Source organism: Oncorhynchus nerka, linkage group LG27 (genome assembly GCF_034236695.1).
Source record: "Oncorhynchus nerka isolate Pitt River linkage group LG27, Oner_Uvic_2.0, whole genome shotgun sequence".
Lineage (NCBI taxonomy): Eukaryota > Metazoa > Chordata > Actinopteri > Salmoniformes > Salmonidae > Oncorhynchus > Oncorhynchus nerka.
This window is the reverse complement of record NC_088422.1, coordinates 17,601,330-17,620,534: the sequence shown is the minus strand read 5'-3', so window position 1 is coordinate 17,620,534 and position 19,205 is coordinate 17,601,330. Positions and strand designations below refer to the sequence as shown.

Here is a 19,205-nt window from a genome sequence, read left to right as displayed (position 1 = left end):
CATGGACTGTCCACTCTCCTATCTCACGGCAAGCAGTACCTGAGAGCTAACAGCTTCTACCCCCAAGCCATAAGACTCCTGAACAGCTAATCAAATGGCTACCCAGACTATTTGCATTGCCCCTCTTTATGCTGCTGCTACTCTCTGTTTATTATCTATGCATAGTCACGTTAACTCTACCTACATGTACATATTACCTCAATTACCTCAACTAACCGGTGCCACCGCACATTGACTCTGTGCTGGTACCCCCTGTATATAGCCTCGCTATTGTTATTTTACTGCTGCTTTCTAATTATTTGTTTCTAGAATTGACATTTTTTTACTTATCTATTTTATACTTAACCCTTGTTTTTCTTAAAACTGCATTGTTGGTTAAGGGCTTGTAGGTAAGCATTTCACTGTACAACACCTGTTGTATTCGGCACACGTGATTATTATGATTATTTTTTACCCTTGGACATTTTATCACGTTGTGTGATGCTCTTTACCTCTGCTTTATCAACAAAACAAAAACAATAACAATGGCCATGGGGCGGACAGTGGCACTGTTTCCCCTACTGCAGACTCCAACTTTAAAGATGGTGGTTAATTTTCCAACGGGACAGAAGGAAAGACAGGGGGATTTCTCATTTGGGCAATAGTCCATCCTCTACTTTCCTCCGTCCGCTCTCCTCCGTGACCCAGAAATCGATAATTGGTTGAGTGGTCAAGGAGTGTGTCAATTCGTTAGTAGGTAAATGGAAGACGGTCCTTCCCTCCTCGATAGCCTCCTTTTGGTGAGGAAGCACAAGTGTATCTTATCTGAGTCCTTCACGGAAGAGTTTTGAAATCTACCACACCACTTTTGAATGAGCTATCGTTTGATCGAAGGAGAAAAGCATGCCAACATTTTAAAACGATATGCTACTTATCATTTTCTCTATAAAATGTCTTGCACAACTTTATACATTTGTTTTTATCACTTTATACATTTATTTGGGGTTTCCACCCTTAATGTCATTTGCCTGATAACACGGAGTGGAAAATGAGTTTCTCATTTCATACAAGCACATTTTCATCCACGTTCACTCTCCTCGCCACCGCTCCTCGATTAACTTTGACAGAGCAGAGGATGCAAAAGTTGAGCAAATCGAATCGAGAAAAGGCCAGTCTGTCTCCAGGTCTCTGCACCATCCATAGTCTGAGAAACAACCTTTACATGTGAGTTGAAGTTGTAGCAGTTTGGATGAAGTATTTAGGTTATTTCTAAAGTGTGTCAATAGGGGTTGAAGGTGATGTGCTTCAGGTCCACTAAATGAACATGCAGTTCATCAGATCATCGACCTGTGTCTCACCTCATATCCCCAATGTCCTCAGGTGATACTGAATTCCCTCACCAATAAATCTTGGCCTCCTTGGCCTGTCCGTCATTTATTGGCAGTGAAACTGCACCAGATACAATATTGTTCCTCACAATCCCCATTTTAATGCCATCATCTAGGTGTAAAAGCAATGTGTGTGTTAAAGAGTGTGTGTAAGAAAGATAAGAGGGAAAAAGAACCAGACAGACAGACAGACAGACAGACAGACAGACAGACAGACAGACAATTTCAGTCGCTGGAGTCTTTAGCAATTTTTAGGGCTTTCAGAAGACAAAAAGCAGATGCACCTCTGTCAAACATCTGCTTGCATCAGTGGATATTTATGGTAAACCTGAAGTAAGAAATGCTTAAATAACATTAACAAACCATTAGAAATGGATGGAAACATAAAGAGATTCATAGTATATTTCCACTGGGTATGCCTGTCGCACAACCAGCATTACTTACATGTTGTTAAACGAGTTGCAATATAACTTGTAATATAAGTTGCTTAAAGCCTACTGACATATTGAATCACATTCCACACAATATTGAGGTTTACTATAAGGTGCCTGGCATCGTGGTTGGAGTTTCAGCACAGCTAAAGTTACACAATGCAAGATTAGGGCAATCTTCCAAAGGGAGCCAGCAGCTGTTCAACGTGATGATTCTGGAGCTCACCCAAAATGGTCATCTGAGTGCCTTTCTCTCAGACCGCAGAGAGGAAAGGATTAGGTAAGACATCAAAAGGCTTAATGTATTAGGATGATATTGATTACACAAACCTCTTGCAAAATGCTAAACATAATCTGTAGCATATCAGAAATCCCAGACCTATAGGGCAACATCACTAATATGTTGCTAGGACATTGTTAATGTGGAAGGCAACCTGTCTGCCTAGGGAGACGAATCAATGGCATCAATTATGCAATGCAATCAGGACATGTAGATAATTTACACCCACTGACATGGGTTGACCAGGTGGAGGCGCTTCGCAGCTTTTAATATGTTCAGTCTTCATTACATGAAATTGATATTGAAAATACAAAAAAAACGTGTAAATAGTGACAACCAAAGCATAGCAAGTTATTAAAAGCCATAGTATGTTTATTTGTTGTCACTTGTCTCCAATGTGGTTGTTCTGTCCAAGCAGCCTGTGTGAACTTCACAATTATTGCACGCGCAACGGCTTCCGCTCCATCATTTTACTGTTTGACAGCCACACACAACGTTTGTCATGACATTCACACTTCAGCTGCACATATTCCGGGAAGACGCGCTCCCTAAGAACAAAACACACACTCCCTTTGTCAATGCGGCTCCTTGCCGCTGGAAATTGATCAGTAGAAGTACTGCTGTAGCCTATCATTAGCCAACGGTGACATTCACTAAGCTGCGCGCTCAGACTGGCAGGTTGCTGTACTAGCACTATGGAGGACAACCCCAAGGATGATAGCGCTACGAAGGGACAGGAATCGATTTCCTACCAACGAAGGATGTGGAAGAATTTCCAAGACAAAACCAAACCGTTTTTGAGCCCCAAATTGGGCTCTGGGCGTCGCAGTCCCGACAGTAAAAAGGAGACCGGGTTATGGATGTTTAAAAGAAAAAAGAAAGAGCTAGACCGTTTCTTTTCGTCCTCACAGCCCAATCTCTGCTGCTCTACCCCGGCGCCTTTCCTGGCTGACCAGTCCCTCGGTGGTACAGCGCCTGGGAGCAGCAGCACCGGGCAACCTCTGCATCAGCTACTGGGGGCCGATGGAGCGTCCGCGAGCAAGCCAGAGCTAACGGGACATGACAGCCCGAAACTCATTGTCTCCCATTTAATCCTGTCCCATCAGAAGAGCTCCTCTCTTGGCTCTGCATGCTTCGAGAAGCTAGTAGTAGAATCTTCGGTCGTTGGAGAGGAGGAACAGTTGCGCAAAAACGCCAGTGATTCCGTGAGTAGGCTAACATGAATATAAACACTGTGCCACACATCTCCAAAAGCGACCTTCAGGATATTTGTGAATAAATATTAATTTACATTTTAATAAAATGGAAAAGGCAGTTAAAGTGTCAGTTTATGGATAATCACCATTGTTATTGTGCAATTTGAACTCAGCTTAAACACAATATACATGCTCCAAACATAGGTGGTTATTGTAGGCTAACAGCAGTGGAGCCTCCTCAGAGGAGGAAGGGATCACATCCTACTCAGTGAATTTCATAACTTTTTTCATGTTTCATAATTTGTATAATTTGCAGATAAAACTATACAAAATATATTCACGTCACCAAATAACTGATTTAAAAACACTATTTTGCAATGAAGGTCTACAGTAGACTCAACAGCACTCTCTGGGGTAGCACCACGGTGTAGCCGGAGCTGTCCCCCTCTGGGTACACTGACTTCAATTCAAAATCTAGAAGGTTCATGGTTCTCACCCCCTTCCATAGACTTGCATAGTAATATGATGACTTCCGGAGGACGTCCTCCAACCTATTAGAGCTTTTGCAGCATGAACTGACATGTTGTCCACCCAATCAAAGAATTTGAGAATTAATCTAGTACTCAAAGCATACACTTAAGCTAACTAGTTAGCTAGCTAGTATTGCAGTGCATGAAATGTGGTGAGTAGTTGACTCAAAAAGAGAGACCGCTGTGGCTTGGAAAGTTTTTTCTGCCTGGTCAAAGACAGCTGTTGTGTTGTGTACTGGAAGTCCACAAGCAAAAAGAAAAGGTGAGAGGAGGAGAGCGCGTAAATGCAAGTGGGACTTATACAACAAGCAAAGTGATCATGCTGTGGTATGCTATGAAAGTGAACTGTGTGTGCCGGTGGTGATCAGCAGTGTAGTATTCATTCTGCCGATTCTGTTGAAAAACGTTTCTTAAACAGAAGCAAACAAAACGAAACTGGGATAAATCTACCTGAATTTGTCCAATAGAAACACTTGTTTGCAACTGTTGGACTAGTAATTACACCCTAGATCAGCTAGATGCAGGCAAGAGTGTGCAAGATGGCATTGAATGTGTCACAGCCTTTCATCAGTTTCATTCCAATTTGTCTATTGACCTGTGCCCCTGTTATATACTTTCATTCGTAGACTAGGTTGTAGCAACATCATGATGGGTATGTGAAATTTTTGAGTATCATGTGGTAGCCTCAACCTATCACAGTTACATTGTGCTGGGTGAACGGAATCTGAATGACAGTCATCCAATATGCTGTAACAGAATTAAGGCATAGCTTAAGGCTGACAGGAATGCCCACATGCAGGAATGCCCTGAATTGTGGGCCTCAATTTCACCCTTTTCAGAGTTGCGGATTGGGCAGGGGGCCTTTGAGCAATGTTTTATTTGAACAGGGCTGGACTAAAGTTGGGGAAAGCTGAACGAGTGACCAATTAAAGCTCACCAAAGCTTCCAACCTCTTCTGGATTGTCTGACAATGGCTGTTGATACTTATCACTACCTAGCTTGCTTGTTAGCACCCACATCAGGGTGAGGCTAGCTGGCTAGGGGACTGCCGGTTGCATAGTGTGATGGCCGAGATCCTTTGAACACGTTAATTCGGATAGTCGGTGCTAGCAATCAGGCTAGGTAGTGCTAGGTATCAACAGCCAATCCAGTAGGTGCAGAAAACTATAGTGAGCTTCGATTGGTCAATTGCAACGCGATATTGTGGAGTATGCGACAAAAGTTCAGCTTTCAATGGTCCCCGCCCTCTTCGCTTCCCTTCAATGAAAATGAATGGGGCTCCATTGTTTCATCGCCCCCAATTAGTTCAAAGGATCTCTACCGTAAACGGCCGGAAAGGACAGATAGACTAAATGCAAGTTGCAGTGACGTGATGCACAACCAGGCAGGTAACTTGCTTTGATGTCAGCGCCATCATGGTAGGCCTATTGTCCACTCTCAATTTTGTGGCTGTGAATATTAGGCTACTTGTGGCAGAACATGAATTGCCTTTAATTCCCATCTCATTATTACACTTCCACAAAATCTAATGGGGAAACAAAGCTTATCTTGGGAGGGTCCTATGCCTACATTTTATAGGAACTTTTTGAACCCTGCTGTAGACGAGGTCCATTCAGCCAAGAGTAGACTCCCACCTCTCCTCAGTGTAGTTTAGCCTCGCAGTTTAGCCTCTACAGAACAGTAGACTTGTTGTATACAACTCAGTCTGACATCCAGGTGCTTGTGTAAGCGATTTGGCACACATACTAACTGAAGTGCACTTTTCCCCTGTGCCAAGGACCTCTTATCCATTTAATCTTTGAGACACACTGCATTCAGGTGACAGGGTGAAGGGTACTTCAAGAAAAAGGATCTGAATTTACATTTTAGTCATTTAGTAGACACTCTTATCCATAGCGACTTACAGCCCTTCTACACAAAAGCCATCAGATGGCATTTCCATCAGCCATTGAGGAAATGCTTCCTTTGAAGCTTCAAAGTTGCAAAGGAATGGAGGGGGTTTTGCCTGGGCACTGTGCCCAGGTTAATTATTTTTGAAATTGGTTTTATTTAAAATGTATTTAAATAGGCAGGTCAGTTAAGAACAAATTATTATTTACAATGACAGTTAACTCCGGCCAAACCCAGACGACGCTGGGCCAATTGTGCAACGCCCTATGGGACTCCCAATTACAGCCGGATGTGATGCAGCCTGGATTCGAACCAGGGACTACAGTGACACCTCTTGTACTGAGATGCAGTGCCTTAATGAGGACACATTGGTGACACAAAAGGGCCTCCAAGAAAATAAATGATACCATACAGCTGAAAAATGTATTGATAATTGCTTTCCATAAATGTACATATATTTCATATTCTTATAATCGTAGTGTGGTACTGTCATTAACCACCCATGGACTATTTCATAATTAATAGACTGTTCCAACCTGACAGAGTTGCATTGCAATGCTTCATGCGATATGATTGTAAACATGACTTTCATTGAAATTAAGCTGCTACAATGAGGCGCTTTCAGAGCAGGGGCAGAGAAAAGAAACTTAAAGAAAGATTTAATTTAAACAGAAAAATTACATAAGTTAACGCATTTCTTTCGTAGAAATACAGGTGCTGCTGATAATACTGCCACCGTCGTCGAGGCAGAGGACATATGTGTAGTCCATGTATGCTTATATGGCGCTGCAAATTCTGCTATTTTGTGTTTTTTTACACTCATCGTAACTTTTTTTGATACAAAAGGCGTCATTTTCTATGCTCGGACTGGGCCATATGCTCGGACACGCCTACCCGTGACGTTTTCCCTTTTTTTCTCGTGACGATTTAACCCCCCCTGGCAAAAAAGTAGGTATCATATTCAAGAGTACCAATACAACATTTCACGATACGTGCATATTTAGTGATATAAAGACGGCCTCACTTCTACGTGTGATTAAATGTACAGTTAAAGCTCTTAAAATAGCAACTCGCGACGACAGGCTCTTCCAGCTCCTCACTCGTCATAGTCATCACATCGAAAATCTTTCTCCGTTTAGGTCATGAAGGCAAGTGTTTGTTTATTTAGTTGCCATGACACCCATACCTATGAAAGCCAACTAGGATCAAAATTAAGAAATTAGGTTTCCTGCTGGAGGACGGAGATCCGTTGGCGAAATGAGAAAATGCGTTTTTCAATTGGCAGATTTGGAATCAAATGCAGACATTGCGATGCGATTCAAGATCAATAAATGGATTCAAGATCAATAAATGTTGTTGACATATTAAACCAATATAAATTAAATGCATTACTTTGATAGATGCATTGCAAATTATTTCCATTTGATTTGATTGTTGATTGGTGCACTAGACACATTTTACCTTTAAAGATGACCAGTAGATGACAGTATTTCCCTGATATGAGAAGCTGACACCCCCAGCAGGTCAGTGCAATTCACCATTTTATCCAGGAACACGTTTCAATAATTAAACAGAAAGAAAACTAGAGACCGCTGCAAATGGCCGAGTTCAATAACCATTCGCGTTTGTGTCCAATGTGTCAAATATGTTATGTAAGAAAATCCAAACAACAGAAAAAAATTGCCAGTTGGCACAGTGTTATAGGACACCTTCACCTAAACAATCAAGTAGGTATGCAGTGGGCAGTGAAGATTTTACTTAAATAGCTTCCGAGAATAGCCGACGTTGCGTTAATGTCTCTGCCACCATTTCCTATGACCGAAAATAGCTTCTGGACGTCAGTGATCACTAATCTCAATTTGGTTGAAAATGTCAAGGAGTCTGCAGCTCTGGACTTTCTGCTCACTCCGGACCAGGCCCTATTCCCTGGGACTCGAAATAGGAACCAGCGGAAAAAGAGAAGCATTTGAGGCGGCATCCTGACGAGACCACGTCAGACTGCCATTGTCCTATGTTCTTTTTGTTTTCTGTATTTTACCCCCTTTTTTCTCCCAATTTCAATCACAATCTTGTCTCATCGCTGCAATTCCCCAATGGGCTCGGGAGAGGCAAAGGTCGAGTCAACACCCGCCCGCCTAACCCAGAAGCCATCTGCACCAATGTGTCAGAGGAAACACCGTTCAACTGATGTCAGCCTGCGGGTGCCCGGCCCTTCACAAGGAGTCGCTAGAGTGCAATGAAACAAGAAACACCCCCCGGCCACACCATCCCCTAACCCGGACGACACTGGGCCAATTGTGCGCCGCCCTATGGGACTCCCTGTCACGGCCGGTTGTTTTGTATTCGTATTTATTATGAATCCCAATTGCCAAAGCAGCAGCTACTCTTCCTGGGGTCCAGCAAAATTAAGGCAGTTTATACAATTAAAAAAACATTACAATACATTCACAGATTTCACAACACACTATGTGCCCTCAGGCCCCTACTCCACCACGACCACATATCTACAGTACTAAATCCATGTGTATGTATAGTGCGTATGTTATCGTCTGTGTCAATGTTTATGCTGCTTCACAGTCCCCACTGTTCCATAAGGTGTTTTTTAAAATCTATTTTAAAATCTAATTTTACTGGTTTTGTCAGTTACTTGATGTGGAATAGAGTTCCATGTTGTCATGGCTCTATGTAGTACTGTGTGCCTCCCATAGTCTGTCCTGGACTTGGGGACTGTGAAGAGACCTCTTGTGGCATGTCTTGTGGCGTACGCATGGGTGTCCGAGCTGTGTGCCAGTAGTTTAGACAGACAGCTCGGTGCATTCAACATGTCAATAGCTCTCATAAATAAAATAAGTGATGAGGTCAATCTCTCCTCCACTTTGAGCCAGGAGAGATTGACATGCATAATATTAATATTAGCTCTCTGTGTACATCCAAGGGCCAGCTGTGCGGCTCTGTTCTGAGCCATTTGCAATGGCACCTGACCAGACGACTGAACAGTAGTCAAGGTGCGACAAAACTAGGGCCTGTAGGACCTGCCTTGATAGTGTTGTTAAGGCAGAGCATCGTTTTATTATAGACAGACTTCTCCCCATCTTAGCTACTACTGCATCGATATGTTTTGACCATGACAGTTTACAATCTAGGGTTACTCCAAGTAGTTTAGTCATCAACGTGCTCAATTTCCACATGATTTATTACAAGATTTAATTGAGGTTTAGGGTATAGTGAGTGTTTTGTTCCAAATACAATGCATTTAGTTTTAGAAATATTTAGGGCTAACTTATTCATTGCCACCCACTCTGAAACTATCTGCAGCTCTTTGTTGAGTGTTGCAATCATTTCAGTTGCTAATGTGTATAGTGTTTAGTCATCTGCATACATAGGCACTCTGGCTCTACTCAAAGTCAGTGACATGTCGTTAGTAAAAATTGAAAAAGCAAGGGGCCTAAACAGAGACCCTGGGGAATTCCTGATTCTAACTGGAATATATTTGAGAGGCTTCCATTAAAGAACACCTGCCGTGCTTTTTTAGACAAGTAACTCTTTATCCACATTATGGCAGGGGGTGTAAAGCTATAACACATACATTTTTCCAGCAGCAGACTATGATTGATAACGGGAAGGGGCTGTAATTTCCTTCTGGGCAGGTGTCTAGGTGCCTTGCACTGTGCGCACACCGAGCAGGAGGAAACATAAACCCTCACGTCCTTAGCTAACGTGGGCCACCAGTATTTTCCAGCAAGACAGCGCACTGTCCGACCGATGCCAGGATGACCAGAGGAGGGTGACGCGTGGGCCCAGCAGATCAAACGATCGTGGACATCAAACGGAACGTACAGACGCCCAACTGGACACTGTGGGGGAGTGGGCTCTGCACGTGACTCCCGCTCGATGTCCGCATCCACCTCCCATACCACCGGTGCCACCAGGCAAGAAGCTGGAATTATGGGAGTGGGATTCGTGGACCGCTCCTCCGTGTCATACATCCGGGACAGTGCATCTGCCTTCATGTTTTGGGAACCTGGTCTGTAGGATAGAGTGAAAACAAAGCGGGTGAAAAACATGGTCCACCTCGCCTGGCGAGGGTTCAGTCTCCTAGCTGCCCGAATGGGGCGGCAGGGTAGCCTAGTGGTTAGAGCGTTGGACTAGTAACCAGAAGGTTGCAAGTTCAAATCCCCTAGCTGACAAGTTACAAATCTGTTGTTCTGCCCCTGAACAGGCAGTTAACCCACTGTTCCTAGGCCGTCATTGAAAATAAGAATTTGTTCTTAACTGACTTGCCTAGTTAAATAAAGGTAAAATAAATGTACTCCAGATTTCGGTGGTCAGTCCAAAGGAGGAAAGGGTGTTTAGCCCCCTCAAGCCAATGTCTCCACGCCTTCAAAGCCTTGACAACAGCCAACAGCTCCCGGTCCCCCACATCATAGTTTCGCCTCTTTGAAAGGGAAGCGAAGGGGCGGAGCCTTAGTGGAGTACCCGAGTGCTGAGATAGCACAGCCCCTATCCCAGCCCCAGCCTCAGACGCATCCACCTCAACTATAAATGCTAAGGAAGGATCAGGATGAGCCAGCACAGAGCCTTCAGTTGACTAAAAGCCCTGTCTGCCTCAGCTGACCACTGCAGTCACACCGGTCCCCCCTTCAGCAAGGAGGTAATGTGAGCAGCTACCTAACCGAAACCCCTCCCGGTAGCAGTTGGCAAACCCTAAGAACCGCTGCACCTCCTTTACCGTGGTTGGAGTCGGCCAATTACTCACAGCATCTCCACCCCTGACGCGGAAAAGCGGTACCCTGGGAAGGAGATGGACTGTTGGAAGAACAGACATTTCTCAGCCTTGACTTACAGGTCATGCTCCAACAGTCGACCAAGGACCTTGCGCACCAGAGACACATGCTCGGCGCGTGTAGCGGAGTATATTAGAATGTCATCTATATACACCACTACACCCTGGCCGTGCAGGTCTCTGAAAATCTAATCTACAAAGGATTGGAAGACTGATAGGGCATTGATTAACTCGTATGACATGAGGGGATACTCATAATGCTGTCTTCCACTCATCCCACTCTTCCACTCATCCCCCCTTGATACGCACCAGGTTGTAAGCCCTCCTGAGGTCCCATTTTGTGAAGAAGCGCGCCCCGCGCAATGACTCTGTCATACTGGCTATGAGAGGTAGTGGGTAACTGTATTTTACAGTGATCTGATTAAAACCTCCATAGTCAATACACGGGCGCAAACCTCCATCCTTCTTCAAAAAAAAAAGAAACGCGAGGAGACAGGTGAAATGGAAGGCCGATGACAAACAATAACACACAAAATAGAGAGGGAAGCCAGAGGGTTAAATAAGGAACATTAATTAATGGAATAGAAACCAGGTGTGTATAATAAAGACAAAACAAAACGAAAATGAAACATGGATCGGTGGTGACTAGAAAGCCGGTGACGTCGAAGTCGTGACATATGGCAAGTCGGATAAGATCAAATTGTATAGTAAACATATAAACAACAACATTCACACATGACAAATAACAAATGCTTACACAGTATATACAAGATAAGTGTCACAAAAATCTATTAGAGCCGAACTATACACGATAAACACAAATCACACCAAAAAAATATATTTTAAAGCTGTACTGATACCGGTACAAAACTGTTAATGGCTTTCTTGATTTTAAGAGGTATAACCCTAATGGAAAAACTGTGAATTTCTTCAAAAACACAAAAAGCAACATGTGATAACATGAAACTACACGTGAAGTGTTCCAAAAACACGTTTTCACATGGTTTCACAAGTGAAACTTCATGTAATGTGATTTTCCACATGTGAAATAATGTGATTGTTTTTTTGTAAGGGAAAGACCAGAGTCTGCATCATAATGGCAGTATTACATATTGGTGGTTCAGTCTGGGCTAGTTTTTAAAAAGGATTATTCCTTTACCCCTCTTGCATGTCTCAGAGTGCATTTTCGTTTCTCGCTACAATTTTACCACTGACCTGCACAACTCTCTAGGGTATTCTGACTTGCCCATATGAGGGAGCTGAACCAGGACACTAAACTAAATGTTATGACTGGCTCAATAAAACATTAAAATAAAAAGTAAACTCCACGAACCCCGCTGCCTTGCCAACTTCAAATCTGGTTTCAGCTACATGGTTCTCTCTCCATAGTTATTATACTTAAAATAAATTAAACATATTGACCCATCCAACCCACACCCATCTATAGAGAGGAAAAAAGTAACTTTGTTTTACACTTGAGTTTTTTACAGCTATTTTGTTACATACAGTATACACTGAGTATAACACACATTTGGAACACCTTCCTAATATTGAGTTGCACCCCACCCTTTGCCCTCAGAACAGGCTCAATTCGTCGGGCATAGACTCTAAAAGGTGTCGAAAGTGTTCCACAGGGAAGCTGGCCCATGTTGACTACAATGCTTCCCACAGTTGTATCAAGTTGGGTGGATGTCTTTTGGGTTGTGGACCACACACGGGAAACTGTTGAGCGTGAAAAACCCAGCAGCGTTGCAGTTCTTGACACAAACCGGTGCGCCTGGCATCTACTACCATACCTTGTTCAAAGGCACTTAAATCCGAATGGCACACATACACAATCCATATCTCAATTGTCTCAAGGCTTAGTTATCCTTCTTTAACCTGTCTCTTCCCCTTCATCTACACTGCTTGAAGTGGATTTAACAGGTGACATCAAGAAGGGATCATAACTTCCACTGAATTCACCTGGTCAGTCTGTCATGGAAAGAGCAGGTGTTCTTTGTTTTGTCTGCTTAGTGTACATTGTTCATATATTTTACAGACATAGTATTTTTATATACACTATTAAATGACATAAATATAGTTTGATATAAACAACACACATTGAAAAGTACTCATGTATACAGGTACATGATGTATGGTGTTTTCGATCATAACCGTTAGAGATCATGAGATTTTAATCCCAGCCCTCAGTTACTCTGTCCATTCCACCTATCTCAGTAGACCACCCTTTCTTGGTTTCCATGTGCCATATATATTTCAACTGTGCTGTGATGCCTTACATGAGTTCTGAACCTTTCTAATCTCATAGTACCCAAAGATTGTAAACGAAATATGAATATTTTTGCCAATTGCATTATTATATTGTTAATTGACTGACTGTGGCTTTTGAAATCTCCCAACAGTGCTATTTGTAGGGTTAGGTTTTGGCTGAATGTTGAGATTTTTCAGCCTCTATTAAACCTTTGTTTCCTCATACCTCTCAGAACATTCAATTCCTTAAAGACTAAATAGAACATTGTGGGCCTTTGGCCTTGCTGTGCAGGGACCCAAAATGCTGATGTGTGTGTGTGTGTGTGTGTGTGTGTGTGTGTGTGTGCGCGCGGTCTGCAACATTGAACGTTTTTTAAATGATTCTCCGAGCTCAGGATTGAGCTAACACTTTTTACATTAAATAAGAATTTATGGGAAAAAACAAGCCACAGCATTAAACACTCATCCTTTCACAATGTCATTTGGAGAGAGAGCGGTAGTGATTCACTTCAAGTTCTGAGAGTCACAATGTATTACATGAAAAGGGCAAAAATAAGTGGGACATTTTCAGTAACTACACAGTGTATATTGTCCATTGGATTTTAGAAGTCTGGGTGTACATGACATAGAAGACACAGTTGAGTGTCATTGATCATCTTTACAGGTCTATATGAAGGGCTCATTATGATATTGTGTTCTGTTTGTATAATGAAGATCTGCTAGGTGTATAATTAAACATTCAGATTCCTAGGAGTCCCATTTCTTTGCGTATCTTTGCACACCTCACAAATGCATTCAGAGGCATGAAAAATGTGTCAGTGAATGTGTCAACTAGACTGAATGGGTTGTTGATGTAGCAGAAAATTGTCAAATCTATTCTTTGTACCCCATATCATCTACTTGAACATGTGAAATGGGCAGACCGACAAACTACAGGAGAACTGACAGATGCATTTGCTCATTATTAGTCATAATCAGCATGTGTCATTTTCCATAACCACTAGGCATGACATTGACATCGCTTCTTGTCAGGGTGGTAAGTGTTTCAACAGGGCCTCTTCATATTGAAATGGATCAACTAGATTCCCAGATATGTTCATCTGTTGACTTCAGGTTCTGAGCCCGTCCACTTTACCCCAGCTCTACTGGTGTCCACTTGATGAATGGCCAGTCCAAGACACATGAAAGTCGAGCCCATGTGAGAATGACTGTGGCTCTGCTTTGTTCGGATATAGAGCTTGAACAGCGTCACACCTCAGACTCTTGTGTCGTCTGGACAGTGTACACACCTGCTTTCCTAGGTAGAAATCAGTCACCAGCAGGACTGTGGGTGTGGCTTTCAACGACCAGAGCTGTGGACGCCTGGTCTAGGCCCTTCCCTCTGCCATACTGAGCACTGCAGTCACTACAACCAGTCACTTCAGCCACGGGCTGAAAGCTGTCCTGGAGATGTGTTGGTCCCCATCTGATGTTCTCAGTTCAGAGGATATCTGTACACAGCTGTCTCCATCCTCTCTGTCTCCATCCTCTCTGTCTCTGTCTCCATCCTCTCTGTCTCTGTCTCCATCCTCTCTGTCTCTGTCTCCATCCTCCCTGTCTCTGTCTCCATCCTCCCTGTCTCTGTCTCCATCCTCCCTGTCTCTGTCTCCATCCTCTCTGTCTCTGTCTCCATCCTCCCTGTCTCCATCCTCTCTGTCTCCATCCTCTCTGTCTCCATCCTCTCTGTCTCTGTCTCCATCCTCTCTGTCTCCATCCTCTCTGTCTCCATCCTCTCTGTCTCTGTCTCCATCCTCCCTGTCTCTGTCTCCATCCTCCCTGTCTCTGTCTCCATCCTCCCTGTCTCTGTCTCCATCCTCTCTGTCTCTGTCTCCATCCTCCCTGTCTCCATCCTCTCTGTCTCCATCCTCTCTGTCTCCATCCTCTCTGTCTCTGTCTCCATCCTCTCTGTCTCCATCCTCTCTGTCTCCATCCTCTCTGTCTCTGTCTCCATCCTCTCTGTCTCTGTCTCCATCCTCTCTGTCTCCATCCTCTCTGTCTCTGTCTCCATCCTCTCTGTCTCCATCCTCTCTGTCTCTGTCTCCATCCTCTCTGTCTCTGTCTCCATCCTCCCTGTCTCTGTCTCCATCCTCTCTGTCTCCATCCTCTCTGTCTCCATCCTCTCTGTCTCTGTCTCCATCCTCTCTGTCTCTGTCTCCATCCTCCCTGTCTCTGTCTCCATCCTCTCTGTCTCTGTCTCCATCCTCTCTGTCTCTGTCTCCATCCTCTCTGTCTCTGTCTCCATCCTCTCTGTCTCTGTCTCCATCCTCCCTGTCTCTGTCTCCATCCTCTCTGTCTCTATCCTCTCTGTCTCTGTCTCCATCCTCTCTGTCTCCATCCTCTCTGTCTCTGTCTCCATCCTCTCTGTCTCTGTCTCCATCCTCTCTGTCTCTGTCTCCATCCTCTCTGTCTCGGTCTCCATCCTCTCTGTCTCTGTCTCCATCCTCTCTGTCTCTGTCTCCATCCTCTCTGTCTCTGTCTCCATCCTCTCTGTCTCTGTCTCTATCCTCTCTGTCTCTGTCTCCATCCTCTCTGTCTCTGTCTCCATCCTCTCTGTCTCCATCCTCTCTGTCTCCATCCTCTCTGTCTCCATCCTCTCTGTCTCTGTCTCCATCCTCTCTGTCTCTGTCTCCATCCTCTCTGTCTCTATCCTCTCTGTCTCTGTCTCCATCCTCTCTGTCTCTGTCTCCATCCTCTCTGTCTCTGTCTCCATCCTCTCTGTCTCCATCCTCTCTGTCTCTGTCTCCATCCTCTCTGTCTCTGTCTCCATCCTCTCTGTCTCCATCCTCTCTGTCTCTGTCTCCATCCTCTCTGTCTCCATCCTCTCTGTCTCTCTCTCCATCCTCTCTGTCTCTGTCTCCATCCTCTCTGTCTCTGTCTCCATCCTCTCTGTCTCTGTCTCCATCCTCTCTGTCTCTGTCTCCATCCTCTCTGTCTCCATCCTCTCTGTCTCCATCCGCTCTGTCTCTGTCTCCATCCTCTCTGTCTCTGTCTCCATCCTCTCTGTCTCTGTCTCCATCCTCTCTGTCTCTGTCTCCATCCTCCCTGTCTCTGTCTCCATCCTCTCTGTCTCCATCCTCTCTGTCTCTGAGCTCAGTTTGGAGCCCTGAAGCTCTTCTGTCTGGCAGGATTATATCCTTTAATCTCCCTCACTCTCACACTTTCTCACTCTCTTTCTCTGTCTCCATCCTCTCTGTCTTTGAGCTCAGTCTTCATTCTGGGAGGATTAAATCCCCTCATCTCTCTCTCTCTCTCCTCTCTCTCCTCTACCTGTTTCTCTCTTTCTCAATCTCTCTCTGACTCTCTACTTTATAGCTCTCTCTCAGATTCAGATAAAAAATGAGATTATGCAGTGCATATGTGTAACAACATTGAACAGGCACAATGAGCTCGTCTATGGAATGTAGGTGTCAAGTCCTCACAAGAATAGTAAACCATCGAAAAGTAAGCGAAGTGAGGACATTGTGCCGGTCCTCACTTGTGAAAAGGCCCATTTTAGGTTTAGGTGTTAGGGTTAGAGTGAAGATTAGGGTTAGGTGTTGTGGTTAGGTTTAGGTTTAGGTGTTAGGGTTAGGGTGAAGATTAGGGTTAGGTGTTGTGGTTAGGTTTAGGTTTAGGTGTTAGGGTTAGGGTGAAGATTAGGGTTAGGTGTTGTGGTTAGGTTTAGGTGTTAGGGTTAGGTGTTGTGGTTAGGTTTAGGTTTAGGTGTTAGGGTTAGGGTGAAGATTAGGGTTAGGTGGTTAGGTGTTGTGGTTAGGTTTAGGTGTTAGGGTTAGGGTGAAGATTAGGGTTAGGTGTTGTGGTTAGGCAAAATAGGATTTTGAATGAGAATCAATTGTTGGTCACAAGTATAGTAAGACATAGCTGTGTGTGTGTATGGATAAGTGTATGAGTGTATTACATGTTATTTGATTATTTTACATATTATTTCATGTGTATTTAGAGTGCATACATGAGGTGTTGTCTTAAGTATGTATAGAAAGGAAATTAGTAAAAATGATTCAATAAGAAAAGGAAAGACAAACATAACACAATGAAACAAAACAAAAACACTAACAACCGCAAAGTCTATCCCGTCTCTGTGTGTGTCACAGGGTGACAAATGTAGCTGCCAGCTTAGCAGTTGCTCCTCCTCTCCAAGCAGGATGGGGAGTTTATGCACATCAGGGATATGTCTAATGTTTGGTATATCATTTTCTAAATCTGTGTAATATGTTTCCCCTATGTTGTCATATTTTGGGCAGGAACAAAGGAAAGTGCATCTCAGTTTCTAGCTCCTGTAAATCAGAACACCTCTATATTCTCTGATCTCTTTGTAGCCAAGATTTAAGGTGTCTTCCTCTTTCAATTTCCAGACTGTGGTCGCTCAGTCAGTATTCTCAGAGGGTTTTTCTTCCTTTTACGTCTTGGAGGCTTAGATATCCTGCCAATGACAACGATCAAGTTTAGTTTTAAAGTACACCTAAAATACTTTTGATCAATTCTAACAGAACTTTTCCAATGGGGACTTTTTTCCATTTGCTGAAGTCAGGATCAGAGATGGGTCCACGTACTTTGCTACCATACAGTAGTGTTGAGGTCAGAATGATAACATAATAGGGATATTTATATTACTGAATTTGTAACTGATAGCATAACACGCTCTTCTGGTTTTTCCATGCAGTGCCTTTGCAGCCAGGCTGAAACTCCCAGGTTAGTTTATCTCCAGGCCAGGTCATTATAGCTGGTATTGTGCTTTAGTGTAGTTCTGCTGTTGGTAACTGGTAGTGGTTTCCCTGTGAAATGACTTTCTTCTGAAAGATCACGGTTGAAGTTTTTTCTAAATGTACTGTTAGTGTCCATCTTTGTTCTTGTTTCTTGTGTTCCTTTTGATTTTTAGATTCATGAGAGTGTGGAGGAAGTAAATGTGATCTGAGGTGCGATGTTTGGGGAGGAAGACAATTTGACATTTATTCAGGGAATTGTGCTTCTTTAGGAAGCTAAGAATTCTGGTATTCATGATGCTGTTAAATATTTTCCCCAGATTACTGCACACTCTGTAGTTATTGGGGTCAAATTCGTTTCCTTTTTGGTAAATGGGTGTAATAAACCTTCATTCCACATTACAGGGAAACATCCAGTTACCAATATTAAGTTAATACATAATTTAAGCAGTTGCGTCCACCAGTTTAGGGCTCCTCAGTTTCAACATTTCATTACTGATGTTCTCTGGTCTGCATTCCTTTAGGATTTCACTCACTCACTCACTCACTCACTCACTCACTCACTCACTCACTCACTCACTCACTCACTCACTCACTCACTCACTCAATCACTCACTCACTCACTCACTCACTCACTCACTCACTCACTCACTCACTCACTCACTCACTCACTCACTCACTCACCACTCACTCACCACTCACTCACCACACCACTCACTCACTCACTCACTCACTCACTCACTCACTCACTCACTCACTCACCACTCACCACTCACTCACTCACTCACCACCACCACTCACTCACTCACTCACTCACCACTCACCACCACTCACCACCACTCACTCACTCACTCACTCACTCACTCACTCACTCACTCACTCACTCACTCACTCACTCACTCACTCACTCACTCACTCACTCACTCACTCACTCACTCACTGACTCACTCACTGACTGACTGACTGACTGACTGACTGACCCAGCTTGTTCATCAGTCACCCTGCCTCTGTTTCCAGCTGATATGGGCCATTTGAAATATTTATGAGTCAAGAAGGAGGAGGGCCCTCCTGTATACAGGACACACAATCACACACCTTATTATAAACCTATAGTAAGCTGCATTTGGAATGGTCCCCCTGTGTTTGACTGAATTTGGTCTATCCTGGACTAAAGTGGACATAAGAGCCTGTACAGTTTTTTGCTTGCAACACTAGCAACTCACTCTCCACAACTGTATGTCATCAAACACATCATTCACATATTCACGCTTTGTTGGTGACATCTTTCAGTGAAGTCAACACTCACCTCACAGACAAACTGTTATTTTTCAAGGGCTGTCATACTGACTGGTTTCCTGTGCTGGGAAAATGTGTGAAAAGTGGCTGATATGCATGGTCCTTTGAGAGAGCAGCGCCTGGCTCGATCCAAATGGGAGTTCCCATGGATTGCATCAGTAAATGGTGAAACTGAGTAGCCCTAAACTGGTGGACGCAACTGCTTAAATGATTTATTAACTTAATATTGGTAACTGGATGTTTCCCTGTAATGTGGAATGAAGGTTTATTACACCCATTTACAAAAAAGGAAACAAATTTGCAGTTAGTTACATTAAGAGTCATGACTGACAGCCTACGTACCCTGGGGACCCCCTCTGCTGCTAGCCAGTGAATGACTGATCTTCAGAGCCTGAAAGTCTCTGGGCACCATGAGTCAGAGAAATACACATTTGTGCAAG

General features: G+C 43.7%; 1 protein-coding gene across 1 annotated transcript; it reads left to right on the top strand.

The window, feature by feature from the left end:
- Window positions 1-2,603: 2,603 nt before the first annotated feature.
- zgc:194908 (uncharacterized protein LOC797835 homolog) lies at window positions 2,604-17,681 on the top strand. The gene is made up of 2 exons (XM_029637034.2): window positions 2,604-3,283; window positions 17,646-17,681. The coding sequence occupies exons 1-2, from the start codon at window positions 2,774-2,776 to the stop codon at window positions 17,679-17,681; spliced, it is 546 nt and encodes a 181-aa protein (XP_029492894.2). The 5' UTR covers window positions 2,604-2,773.
- The last annotated feature ends 1,524 nt before the right edge of the window (window positions 17,682-19,205 follow it).

Excerpts from the sequence above, each read along its gene's own strand:
- zgc:194908 (XM_029637034.2), top strand. The coding sequence starts at position 2,774 with ATGGAGGACAACCCCAAGGATGATAGCGCTACGAAGGGACAGGAATCG. Across the intron at positions 3,284-17,645 it reads GCAAAAACGCCAGTGATTCC|ATTCATGAGAGTGTGGAGGA; the intron begins GTGAGTAGGCTA and ends TTTGATTTTTAG.